General features: G+C 55.2%; 2 protein-coding genes across 2 annotated transcripts; one reads left to right on the top strand and one right to left on the bottom strand.

Annotated features, from left to right (window-relative positions):
- Positions 1-93: 93 nt before the first annotated feature.
- On the top strand, positions 94-10,984 carry L969DRAFT_92552 (uncharacterized protein; the record flags this gene model as incomplete). The annotated part of the gene is made up of 17 exons (XM_014714453.1): positions 94-970; positions 1,031-1,157; positions 1,225-2,085; positions 2,145-3,972; positions 4,170-4,385; positions 4,474-4,630; positions 4,687-6,697; positions 6,750-8,963; positions 9,016-9,091; positions 9,177-9,361; positions 9,439-9,609; positions 9,663-9,703; positions 9,755-10,125; positions 10,177-10,369; positions 10,416-10,493; positions 10,541-10,832; positions 10,879-10,984. The coding sequence occupies 17 exons, from the start codon at positions 94-96 to the stop codon at positions 10,982-10,984; spliced, it is 9,804 nt and encodes a 3,267-aa protein (XP_014569939.1).
- A 32-nt stretch (positions 10,985-11,016) lies between these two features.
- Positions 11,017-13,310, bottom strand: L969DRAFT_85101 (uncharacterized protein). Its single transcript, XM_014714454.1, has 11 exons — positions 13,143-13,310; positions 12,838-13,093; positions 12,745-12,787; positions 12,607-12,694; positions 12,420-12,552; positions 12,181-12,364; positions 11,950-12,129; positions 11,736-11,900; positions 11,571-11,679; positions 11,152-11,524; positions 11,017-11,101 (listed from the first exon to the last, which is right to left on the bottom strand). The coding sequence occupies exons 1-11, from the start codon at positions 13,235-13,237 to the stop codon at positions 11,045-11,047; spliced, it is 1,683 nt and encodes a 560-aa protein (XP_014569940.1). The 5' UTR covers positions 13,238-13,310; the 3' UTR covers positions 11,017-11,044.
- Between the last annotated feature and the right edge of the window lie 10 nt (positions 13,311-13,320).

Raw genomic sequence — 13,320 nt, forward strand, 5'->3', positions numbered from 1 at the left:
CGTGCCAGATCACCGGCGAGCCTCGTACAGATTGTGCAGGCCATGGAGCATCGAGAGGGACACAGGTCGAGCATCAGCTCCTCCGCCGTCAGCATGACGAGCGCTTCATCTCGTTCTGGCTCGTTCAGCGCGGGAGCGGGCATGCCGTTCAATGCAGCTCGACTGGGCCTGAAGCCATTGACGCCGATGGTCAGACCGGCCGCAGCATCTGTCGCTTCACCCACCAGTGTCGCCCATCTACCACTCGCCCATCCATCCCCGTCGGTGGCTCACAACAGATACGGACCGCCCAGTCACCCGCCCGAGGAATCAGGTCCCGCACTCTCGCGACGAGGTAGCATGTCGGCCTCTGCCCAGCCCAGGTCCAGACGACCTAGCTCGGTAGCAGGCTCCGTCTCACAACCCCAGTCGCCAATCTCAATCTCACATCGTTCGCTGCCGAGTATGACGGCGGGAGTCAGGCGACGCTATTCGAGTGCGACAGAGGATGCTGCACCTCTCGCTCGTCGCCCTTCGATGGTCTCGGGTACTCTGCCTCTTGCCGGCATGCGTCCGACGCCCAAAGCTGACGTAGCAGAGACTCATCGATCGTTGCACGCGCGTCGACAGTCCAGCGTCGCAAGGGAACCGACGCGCTTGCATCACTCGCCCTCGCTCAACACGCTCAGAAGCGGTCGCTTCTCCTTCGTGGGAGGCGCTCAGACTGTTCACGAGACCGTCTTCTCCGACACGTCGTCCCTCCATCCTGCAATACAGCAAGATCGGACGGGGCTACCCATGGCACTCTCGCCAGAGGAGAAGATCTCGAGAGTGAGGGAGGATGCCGAGCTCACTGCTGTAGCTTTCAAGGCTCTTCTCGGCCATGCCTCGCTCTATGAAGATCAGAACGATATCCAGGCTGAGCCTCGTGCTCTGTCCAAGCTCCTGGCGAGCTTGTTCGATATGGGCGCTGTCAAAGCGGAGCTCACGAGTGCGCTACCTCTTGCATACAGACTACCTGCCTGGGCTGACATCACCCACTCGTCATCAGATCTTAGTGCACCGAATAGACCAGCCACGATTGACTCGGCTTACATGACCGTCTACTACCAGCAGCTCATCGAACAGCTCGTCACGATTGGTCACCTCGTGTCTGCCGAACCCGAATTCCACAACTTGTGAGTGACAACATCCCCCAGCTTCATCCCAGCGCCGTGACTGATGCGGTGCTCGTACCTGCCGCAGACTTACCTTTGCTACGAAAGAGATGCAGTCGATCTTGACCGCGCCCGAGCGAGCGGCGGCACCTGCCGGTCTGTCAGCCTTCGCAGGCTATAGCTCCACACCGTCCCAGAGTCTCTACGGGCTTTTCGACGTCCTTCGTCACCGTGTCGCCAGTCAACCTAGCTATCAAGCGGTCTTGCTCAAGCTCGTTGATACGCTAGCCCAATTTGTCCTCGTTTCCGAAGACGAAAAGCTCAGATTGTATCACACTTGCAAGGACCTCTGGGCACATGGAACAGATACACCCGGCGCTGTGCCGATCGAGGACAAGCAAGGCAAGCCAGCTAAGCTCGAAGCTCTGCGTACAATGTTCAGCAACGCCGCTGCGACCGTCGAACAACTCACTGGACTGCCCGTCATGCCATTCGTCCGAGCATTGGCAGAGTGGTGGAGCATAGCAGATGACGTCTTGCCCCAGCTAGCCAAAGAGACCCACGCTTTCCTCTCCGCCAAGTTGCCCCCGCAAGCTCTGTCAGCCCCACTTTATTACGTACAACATCCCCTTGGCCACCCTTACAGCGAGGAGGAATCATCCGTTCGCTTTCACATTCTTGCTGAGAGATGGACTGCCGTCATCTTGGCTGATCCGCATCGATCCGCGCTCCTCAAAGTCGTCAAACATGCCGACCGACTTATCCAGGGCGTCAGAGGCAATAGCGAATTCACCCGCTTCTCGCGAGATTGCAAACGTCTCTTTAGCAACTTCGCTGGTCCGGACGCTCTCGGCAATACATCATACGAGATCTCGCCGGAAGAGATTATCGAGATGCTACGCGTCTTTTCCAAGCGGATTTTGACCGTTCCTCTCGAGGACATCGTACTGTAAGTCACCCTGGGCTCACAAGACTGTCCAGCTGCTGATCAGCCTATGACCTGCACAGATCGGACGACTCGCTTGATTGCAGTCTGATGGGCATCAGGGTCAGCTCGGAGGATCTTGTCCCGGAGACTTTATCTCGCACAGTGGATGCAGAATATGCGCTTGCTACCTCTGCAAGGCACTCTGTCAATGTCAGACAGCGCACCAAGCTCAATCTGCGCTCGGTCAAGCTTGTCGCTCGGGGCGTCGAATTTGCTTACAGAAAAAAGGGGGCGATGCCGATCTCTGATGCTGGCAAAGCTGATGTCCAGATCAAGCTCAACATCCAGATTGTCACATCGCCCGGCAAGTCGTCGACTTTCACACTGCCTGCATTCGAGAGCTCCGACGTCGAAATCGCGGACTGTCAGATTGCCTTTAGTGGTACTGGCATGGACAGCTTGTACAAATATGCCTGGCCAGTGCTCAAGCCCAAAATCACCGCCAGTTTGCAGAAGCATCTGACGACATATGTCAATCAGAAGTTGAGGGCCTGGCTGCCTGCTGCTGTGCCTGCTGGCCTTGCAAAGCTTGGCGCAGCTCAAGGTACTCATGCTACAGCCCGGGATCTCTTCCGCGAGCGCGTCCGCTCCACCAGCCTCCGGACGGATATCCCACTCGATAATGTCCCATCAGGTCCATCGTCTGCCGTGTTCGAAGAAGGCGAAGCTGCGCCGCCTACCGGCTTGCAGCAGCGCCGTCAATCCATGGCAGATTGCTTGACTAGCGTTTCGAAGCGTGATTCGACGCTGACCGACAACATCCGCAGGCCACCCAAAGCCGAATCCAGCCAACTTCCTGCCGTCTTTGATGATGAAGAGACAGAATATGAGTACATGGCCCACTCGCTGTCTGCTCTCGCTCGACGCGATACCACCACGTTTGACGCCGTTGCCAACCCACCCTCGGCTTTCCCTCGCTCAGAGGGTATGACATATGAAGAGTATGATCAGGCTGCTTTGCATGAAGCGGCAGCAGAGGCTAGGCCAGAAGGGCCGACGATGTCCCAAGCATTATCGGAGCTGGCGTCGCGAGATGGCACAACCTTGGAGGCTATCATGTCGCCTCATGGCTCTGCTGCAGCATCAGTCTCTGCCAAGAAGCTTCAAGCTGTTCTCGATCGCGAGCAGGCTCGCTCGAACAGCGACAGTAAGCCTCGACACTCGATGAGCAAGATCACGCGCGACTTGTCTGGTCTGCCTGATCTCGACCCTGCTCCCGCGCCCGCTAGTCAACGATCATCTGGCTACTATGCAGATGCGCCCCAAGTGAGCTCGCCCGCTCGCAGCATGGCCGACTTCCTCGATGCGCGCTCGCGCGACGACAATACGCTGCCGGAAACACAGGCTACAGGCGCTTACAACACGCCACACGATCGTGGCGTGCCACGGAAGAGTTTCAGCAGCCTTGATGATGCCGAGCGTGTCAAGATGAAGGAGATGCTTTCCAAGCTCGCCAGTACAGACACTACCCTGCCGGAGAACATTGCCTCGCCTCCGGGAAGCCGCAGTGGGTCTTTCGCATACGCAAGAGGCGCTCGACCTTCATTCACTGCGCTCAAGAGCTCCTTTGCGATGAGCGACGCCCTTACGGAAGAGTCCACTCGCGATGGGACTCAGATCCAGCAGCGTCAGGCACGCGCACCCTCGAGCTCGTCTGTGACGGGCTTGAGCGATGCAGAGATGCGCCAGCGCCGACAGTCGTTCAAGCTATCTGCGGAAGCGATGAGAGATAGCACACTGCTCGACAACATTGCTTATCCCGTCACGGTCAATCAGTCGGTCACGCATGATGACAACAGTGGGCAGCCACACCCACTTGCAAGGCGAGCATCTTCTGTAGTCTCACGAGTATGATCAAACGAAGCACGGAAGAATGAACAAAGAAAGCAACAAAGATTGTAGAACATGCATTGTGATGCCCATGAAGAGATTCTGCCAGTGACTCACGCCGAAGCGCTCAAAAGCTGAAACGCGCGTAGGAAAATCGGTCACGCAGCCTGAGCCTTGAAGGTTTGCTTACTTTTGGCTCGCTGCCATCAAGCGAGCGGCCAAAACGGCTCAAAAGTGCTTGGCGAGGCTTGCGAACGGTCAGGCTGGTCTTAGCATGGGTAGACGGCCGATGTCGTGCTAAGCCACCAGCTGGCTTGCGGGATTCGTCGATATCCAGCGGCATCACACGACGACATGCATTTGCTCTAGCGATATCCGAGCACGCCACTCGCTTCCGTCCTGCCTCCGGCCGTCTCTGCCAAGCCATTCAGGTGGCTTCGAGCCTGAAGAGACGAGATGACTACTCATTGCGGCAAAGTACGCCTGCTGACGCCTCAAGATGACACTATCCGGATCGAGAGGGTCTATGCCAACGGACTACCGGCACTGGCTCGACTGGTGCTCTATCATGAAGCGGACGAAGGACAGACGACGCCTTTGCTCGTGCGACTCGGCAGCACGCTGGGTGATCAACTCGCTTTCCAGCTGCACAATGAGAATCTGTCAGACGACGCAGGCAAGCCGAGCAATACAATGACTTGTCTCCAGGCTAATCCATGAATGCGTGCACAGATGCCAGCTTGGGCCAGATTGCGACAAATACGGTACAAGCAGCTGCCGTTGGCGGCACTTTTGGCGCTCTCCCCGGCCAGACAGTCAACGCTCTCTTCAATGCAATTGGTCACATCTCCCAATTCGTCCTGCAGCCAAGGCAGAAGACAGAAGTCATCCTTGTATTCAAGCCGGACTCGTCCCACGCTATCGCCGCCTTGCCCGCACACCCAGCTTTGCTTGCGCCCGGGCCCGCCTCGCTGCCCTCCTCGTTCGCGTCGCAGCGGGCCGGTAATTCGACAGGGTCGGTCGATAACGATATGCTCTCGTCTGTCTCACTTGCCGGCGACTCGAGCAAGTCATCTTGGCCAGATGAGCAAGCTGCCCACAAGGCGTCATACCTGCTCGGCCGACTTGAAGGCTACCTGACCATCGACGCAGCAGCTCTGATCTCTGATGAGTCGACTAGCACCGTCGAAGCGAGAGATCATCAGCAGATGTCCATTCCTGTACACGCTTCAGTCTGTCGCTCGGCCTTTCACATCGCGGGTGCACCTGTGGAAGACAACGGCATGATCTCCTTCGAGCTCGGCAATTGCGTCGCTGGCGAAACCTACGTTCGTGACTTCGAGCTCGTCAACATGTCCGATATTGAGCTTTACTGGTCGTTGGAAGACCCAGATGGTGCAATGACGGGCAAGAATCAAGACGCCTGGGTTGTCATCGTCGACGCAGAGCGCGGACATTGGTTAGGCAGCAAAGGCAACGATTGGGTGAAGCCATACCCGGCTGCACCAATGTCTACGCGACGGCTCAAGCTTGTCTTCCGGCCAGGCGTACCTCAAGAGCTTGACGTGACCTTCCAGTTCGCCAACCTTCAAGACAGCGAAAACTTTGTACAGATCCACATCACTGCCTCTGTTGCACTCTCAAGGGCGCCAGATTCGGTACTTGTCAGACCGGAAGGACCTATCGATTATGGCGATTGCATCAATGGACTATGGGCTAGTCGCACCATCACTGTCAAAAGTCTGACGGAATATCCACTTGACATTGCCTTTTCTGCAGAGCCGGGCTACGAAATAAAATTTCAGCTTGCAGATGGCTCGATCACAGCCTCGGCTGGGCTTCCAGACTCTTCTGCTCCTATTGAAGACAAAGCCCGCGACACCGCCACCGACAACTATCCCGGATCAGACCCTAGCAGTCATGACTTCGATGCGCATCCTGACTCGCAATCAGTGACGAGCAGAAAGTCTACGCTTGACTCAACTTCTCTATTTGATGCGAGCAGCGAGCTCTCGTCGCCCCGGTCAACGGGCGTGCAGCGCCGCGCAGTCGACGCGCCATCTTCTGCATCGCGGCCGCCATCTCGGCCACCATCACGGGGCTCATCGATCGCAAGCGAACGTTTTAGCCCGCAAGGGCCGCAAGCTCAGAGATATGAGGAGAAGCCGCCAGCGCTGAATTTGCCGGCTTCGAAACCTCGCGTTTTAGGCGGCATCGCTCTCTCTCAGCGCTTCAGAACGATGACCTCGGAAAACGAGGCTCGCATAGATGACATCTGTGCCCGTCCCGCGGTCGAATACAAGATCATCGTCTCGTATCGACCCACGGCTTCCAGGGATCACAAAGCCAACCCTACTTTACTCCGACTCACTAGACGCACTTTCCGAATCTTCATTGAGTTCAGACGATGGACGCGAAGGCGGTCAATCGATACCGCAGAAACCTACATAGGGCGCTTTGCGATTCCCTGCAAAGCTCGCACATGCAACTCTGTCATCGAGGTGATGCCCAAGGCCATCGACCTCGGCGAAGCGGCAGTCGGATTAGGAAAGTCTGCAACGCTCACGATCCGGAATTTGTCCGAAATGGCTGCCAAGGTAGACTTGCGCTATGTCAGTAAGGTCATCAGCGCGACGAAGGGCGAAGTGGAGATTGCGCCTTTGCAATCAGTTGAGCTTCGCGTTGATGCCTTTCCCCGACGGGTCAACGAAAAGTATCGCAAGCAAATCACGGTCGTCAACAAGTCAGTGCTGTCAGAGCACTCTCTCCCGTTATGTGCTGAATGGGTACGGCAGTCTCAACAAGTTGAACGACCAGGTCGTAGAAGTTATGGCACGCAACGTTGACAAGCAGCGCATTGCTGTCCATTCACTCTTTTATCGCATTCTAACGTCCGGCGGCGGCAATTTTCTCACCTTCGGCAATGTCGTCGTCAATGCTATGGCCGTCCGTACGATGGCTCTTGAGAATCCGACCGATGCGCCCGTCCTGCTCGAACTCGAATGCGCACATCGCGAGGACATACAGCTCTTCGTTCGAGCAAAGCGCGCCTCAGAGGGGCCTCAGGGTCCATCCGGGTCCCGACGACCTTCTGGCGATATGACGCCATTGTCTAGCTCAGCGCAAGCAAAGGACGCAGTTGCAGCCTCGACGAAAATAAGGACAGCGCAAATCAAGGATCGTGTGCTCGATGCTTTCTTCTCGCAGCCGAAAGCTCCAACTTCGTCGCAAGCGTCTGCTACAAGCTCGCACGCTGATTCTGTCACATCGTCCAATGCTGAAAGTTCTAGTTCCAACGATTCTACAAAGCCTCGTCCGACTGAAGCCTACGGTCAAGGCGTCGCTTTCAAGAATCGGCATCTCTTGTCGCAGTCGGAATATCTTGACCTTGCGACGGGACCGCCAGTGGACGTCAAGAGGGTTTCGCCTCGAAGCAAGAAGGCTATCAAGCTGGATAAGCTAGAGACGAGCGGTAGATTAAAGCTGCCAACAGAAGGTCAGGACAGTGAGGTCATTCGCCCCGCGTTTTTGCCACCTCTGGTGCCCGCTTCTCCCGAGAAGCCGAGACCGGCTAGTTCCAGATCCAGTTCCCACAGCGGATCGCCAACACGACCGCCTGCTATGCTGTCAGAACGGTCGAATACTTCTCCTGCACTGACTGGCCGGCGGCGCGTTCGCAACATCTTCCTGGACGCATCTCAGAAGGACAACGATGAGCTCACGCTGGACGAAGCTCTGCTTTTGTCAGAGAAACATAGCGAGCATCCGAGTGCATCTTCGTTCAAGGATCACGAGGCAGAGGATCAATATGTGCGGAAGTATGCGAAGATCAAAGCTGCCCTGTTATCAGCAATAAGTACTGGCGATCTGGTGCCTGTCCACAACGTGAGTATACCGCCCGGCGGAGACGAACAGCTCGTCGTCGTTTTGCGGCCCAATTCTTCGACTCGTCCACACGTGCAGGGTTTGTATCGCAAGCAGGACTCGCGGATCTTCCTCAAGATGGTTCAGTACGACGAAGAGCTGATGCGAACATCTCCACTGGCAGAGGGCATCACATGCCCTGAAGACATTCCTGTACGCGAGCTTATGCTGAGGACAAGCATGTGTCGCAGCATTCTCGAACTTGGCCAAGCCCATATCAACTTCTCGACAATCGAGCGCGGTCAGACAAAGACGAAGGTCATTGTGCTCAAAAATCGCAGCGAGACCCCTCTTCTCTATCGCATTCGTAAATCTGGCTCCATTGCATCCGGCGACATCAGGATCGATTCTGGTCGGCATGGGTTGATCGCTCCTTTCAGCAAGAAAGAGGTTGAGTTCATATTCAAGCCATCGATGGCGGGACAGTTCAGCGAGCTTGTTACTATCGAGAACGTGGAAGACTCTGACAACAATCAGGTCTTGTCAATCAAGGCCCACATCAAGCGGCCCGCCACTTTTGCAGTGGAGCCCAGTGTCCTCGATTTCCCATCCTGCCAGCTTGGTCAGATCTCGGACGGCAAGAAAGTGACGGTCACCAATTTGAGCAAACAAAGCAAAACTTTCGTCATCGCACTGGACCCGACTGGCTATTGCTTCGCATCGTGCACCGTCGATGTAAATTTCGAAGCGCTCGGCGGTGACGCTAAGCCCGCGCTTGGCAAGGAAGACGAAGAGGAGATTGAGCACCTATCGCAAAAGCTGAAGATCGCGCAAAGGAAGGGGCAAGATGATAAGACAACAAAGTACAGCAAGCGATTGCTTGAGCTTGGCGTTAAGATCCCCAAGCCAGAGGGTGAAAGCGAAAGTGACGATCCCAACTCACCCGCATCTGCCGCTACCGCCGAGCTACGACAAGACGCGAGTTCGATAAGCTTCTCCATTCCTGCGCAAGAGTCAAGACAGATCAGGCTGTCACTCCATCCTCGCGCGAGGCTGCCAGCGACGAGTTGCTCTGCTGACGCATATGAGGACGTTGCGTCACTGGTCACCGTTCAGGAGCTCAAGAATGCAGACACTATTACCAAGTACGCTCTTGAAGCATCTCTGCGGACCTACCTAATATAGAAGTGACTGCAGGATCCAGATCACGAGCAGGATCATTGGCAATCCGTGCGAATCGCGCAACGACTCGCCGCAGCCCTCCCAAGGTCGAGTCACGCTCGGACCGACGCACTCTTGAGACAATCGCAGCACTACTCAGATCATGTTGTTGTAATGAAAATCTAGTGCTGTCAAAGTGGATTTCGAGGCCTCACGCCCGGGCGGTAGCGTCTCGCGTCATCGCGCGTCGCGCCAAGTCAACGGGTCGAACGGCCGGATCAGCCGGCCAAGCGAGGGTCATGGCAGAGACCGGCAGGAAGCGCTCAGGCAGCATCAGAGAGACGCTTGACTATATCCGGGATGTGCCTGCAGACCACAAGCTGTATGTAGCGAGCTTGGTAGAATTGACATGGCGCCCGCGGGCGTAGTTGACATTGACCTTGTTATTGCGTTTCACAGAGCCAGCTTCAATGGCTTTGCTGACCTTCCAACGTCTCCGGCTAGCGGAGCTGCTCCACAACCTTTGGCTGCTACGGTCGGCCATGCAAAGAAGGACAGCAAGGCGGCTTCGGCCATTCATGACAAGGATGGCAAGAAACTCGCCGGCTGGGAACAGGGCTCTCAAGGCTTGTCCGTTGTCTGCAGCCCATTCCAGATGCCATGGCTTACGCAGTATCCGGCAGGCTGCACGATCTAAAGACGTTCCGGTGGATGCGACACCCTCGTACGTCAGCCTGACTGCCCTCTGTGTGCTCGTCTTAAGCGCGTCTTGTAGAGTCATCCATCAAGATTATCGCTGCATTCGTCATTGGCTACTTCGTCTCGGAGCTTGTGGCACCTCAGAGTGACAACATCTTCGCCCACTTTCTCTTCATTTCTCACAAAGTGCCGACGAGCACGCTACAGAAGGCAGCTACAGCCTTGACGGGGCGCGACAGCGCACCACAGTACTGGAAGGGCGAATGGGATATTGCCTTTTTAACATTCTATATCGTCGTCTTCAGCTTCGTTCGCCAGTCACTCACAGAATATGTCATTGGACCCATCGCAAGGAGTCAGGGACTCACCAAGGACGTCAAGATTGCTCGCTTCATGGAGCAGGGTTACGCGCTCGCTTATTTCGGCGTCTTCTCGGTCTTTGGTCTGGTGAGCACGATCGCGGCATGAGCTGTATGATCATTGATAGCAGAGATGCAGCTTGTCATGAAGGACATGCCAATCTGGTGGTATGACACCAAACAATTTTGGCTCGGCCTACCCCACTTCGAGATGTCTGGACCCTTGAAGACGTACTATCTGTTGCAGTTCTCCTACTGGCTACAGCAGATGCTCGTACTCCTACTCGGTATCGAAAAGCCTCGCAGTGACTTTTTCGAATTATGTATACATCGTGCGTGTTGCCTTTTTTTCGCGCCTTATGCTGACATTGGGCGCAGACGTTGTCACGCTGTGGCTAGTCTTTTGGTCATACATGGTCTCTTTGACAGCTATTGGCGTCTGTGTCTTTGTCTCGAGCAAGTATGCCACCTCACGCGAGTTCACGGCTGACAAGCGTACTCAGTGGACGTGCCAGACAGCTGGCTCGCAACTTCCAAGTTGCTCAATTATCTACCGCACACTCAGCGGTTATCTGAGTACACCTTTGGTATCTTCCTCGGCATATGGACGTACTTCAGACACTGGCAAAATTTACGTATGCTTTGGTCAGTATGGTTCGAATATCATGACCTCGTGCCGGCATCAGCTGTCAAATGGGACCCTCCAACATACTGGCTGTTGCCATGGATGCGGTATCAGATCTTTACGCCCATCTTGCTATTACAATTTGTCAATCTCTTTTGGTACTTCCTAATGTGAGCCATGCGGCCAAGCCATCCCCCCAATGCTAATGCCGCGCAGGTGGCGTATCGTGTTCCGGATGTTCAACGGTCATGCCGCTTCGGATGTGCGAGAAGACGAAGAAGATGTAACAGACTCGCCACAGAAGACCAAGAAGCAGCAGTAGAACCCCTCACTAATTTGTACTCCTCATCTTCACTCAGCCATGGATCATAATGCATCGAGATCAACTCTGCCGTAGAGCACCGGTCTGCTTAAGAAGTTCCTTTGCGTCTTCTCGTTCCTGTCAGCTAGTCTATCAGGCGCATACATGAAGCATGTTATGAGGCTTGCCTGTCCGCTACCAGCTAGCACACGCTGTAGCAATTCTTCTACGTATTGCAGATCTGCCTCTGATGCTTGATCCAATCTCGCCCCTTCGGCTTTGATCTTCTCGAGAAGTGTCACGGCTAGCCATGTGCAGCTCGCGCTATACTCTGAAATAGGCAGCTCTGCTCGGGTGGCGACTTCGACAACGCGGCGATGATATTGCCACGCTACCGAGAGATCTTTCTCTTGGTATAATTCGGCTAGCCTGTACAGCTGGGCGATCTCGGAAGGCTCGGCAGATATTGCCGCTCGTTTGTAGCATTTGATGGCTTCGTCTGGTCGGTTCAAAGTGTCGTACGTGCCCGCAAGCGCGGACCACATGCGGCTGTCGTACGGTCTGTTCGCGCAATGAGCCGATTCTTTAGCCTGCTTGATTAGCTCACCGGAGGGCTGTTGCTTTCTGATAGTAGACGAGCGAATAGTGGGGCATTTTGAGCAGCTCATACGTCTGTCCGAGACCATACCACGCCCTGTAGTCCTTCCTATTGACATCTGCGATCACTCCGGTCAATAGAATGCTAGCGTGCGCGTATGTGCACGAGACTTGCCCACTGCTCTGCGATAGGCTGCTACTGCTGCATGTGAATTCTTCAGCTCGACGAACTCGTGACCCATGAGAGTCCAGGCAGACAGATAGCCCCGGTCGAGCTCGAGCGCGCGTCGAAAATGCATGAGAGCCTTTTCGTGCTCGCCTCGCAGCGAGTAGTAGTTGCCTGAGCCCTTTTGTGAGCCGCGATCGTGGAATCACAAATGCTGACTCACCAACGAGACAACAGGTTTCAGGCCGGTTGCGGTCAAGCGATGTGAATTTAGCAGCCAGGACGCTGAGCGTGGATCGCTTGTCCATGACATAGAGTATGTTCGAGTAGGTGTCGATGTCTTCCACTCGATGCGGATCTTGCTCATATATCTCCTCAAACAGTCGTTCTGCTTCTTCAAATTCTGCATAGACGGCTGCGTTAGAGCTCATTCTTCACATAAGCGGGGGCCTACCTCTGAGATGGTAAGCCATAAGAGCTTGCTGGCTCTTGATATGCAGGCTGGTGGGGAATAGCTCGAGTAGCTCTAGAGTGCTCCCATGTAGTTGATCGGTCGCAGAATGCAGCTCCAGCATTGCGTGCAGAGCAAAGATACGCGACATGAAGCTGATAGGTAATCGACGATGTAACGCTTCCCACTGTGCATTTCACAGAGTCATTAGAACGGCTGGTTCTGATGAAGAGTCATCATACCTCTTCTGCGTGCTCGAGCAGCTGCGCCAGCTTTAGCCAGCATGACCAATTGTAGGGATACAGATTGCCGGAATGAATGAGAGCAGCCATGGCTTCTACTCGATGCCCCAGTCGAGCAAGTACCAGAGCCTTCCTGAGTAATGCACCGATCAGTCTAGCAGATATTTGTAGCCCTCGGGCAGCGCACAGATAGAGCAAGAAAGCATCTTCTTCGCCCTTGAGCTGCTTCAGCAAGTCGACGAAATCTGGGCTGACCGCGCCTCTATCTCGGGGCCCTGCAACGACTGTCTCAGTGCGACAAAGATGCCGATAGAGGCTAGCTTGCCAAGTATGGGACCAGCGCGCTCTTGCGCTTGTCTCTCGCAGCTCTACCGAGCGACGTCAGCTCGGATCGCATTATCATCTAGCGTTGACTTGCAAGATACTTTGCGTACAGGCCAAGGAAGCGTGCAACTCGATCTGTGCGATGCTGCAGAAGATCTGCAGTCTTGTCAAACGACTTTGTGTTGAAGTGGCTCATGGCGAGCGTATAAACGTCGTCCTCCTCATCGACGCGCTGACTGGACGAGCCTGCATCATCAAATCTGTCGCTTCGGGCAGCAGTTTCGCTTGCTTGTAAAGCAGCGAGGTCGTCCTGTGACTCTTCGCGGACCGAACAGACCAGCTCGGCCGACCTGCAGCTCGGCTAAGCGGAGTGTAGAGCAAAGTGATGGTGCTGCTGACCATTTAGCGGCAATGAGCAATCCTCGCCGGGTCAAATCCTTGTGAGCTTGTCGCAGTCGCCGCCGGGCGATCGTAGGATGCGAGTCTGGCTCCATGAAGGCATCAGAGCGTGAGGGATGAGCGCTTGAGCGATGTCAATGATCGTCGAAGAGATCGCGTCGAGCGTCGACTGCCAGCT

The sequence above is a fragment of the Mixia osmundae genome (assembly GCF_000708205.1).
Source record: "Mixia osmundae IAM 14324 unplaced genomic scaffold scaffold_2, whole genome shotgun sequence".
In the NCBI taxonomy this organism is placed as follows: Eukaryota; Fungi; Basidiomycota; class Mixiomycetes; order Mixiales; family Mixiaceae; genus Mixia; species Mixia osmundae.

Coding starts and splice junctions, on each gene's coding strand:
- L969DRAFT_85101 (XM_014714454.1), bottom strand. CDS start 13,237: ATGGAGCCAGACTCGCATCCTACGATCGCCCGGCGGCGACTGCGACAA. Junction 12,788..12,837: donor GCCTGTACGCAAAGTATCTT/GCAAGTCAACGC, acceptor GTCGCTCGGTAG/AGCTGCGAGAGACAAGCGCA. Junction 12,365..12,419: donor TGCTCGAGCACGCAGAAGAG/GTATGATGACTC, acceptor TGAAATGCACAG/TGGGAAGCGTTACATCGTCG.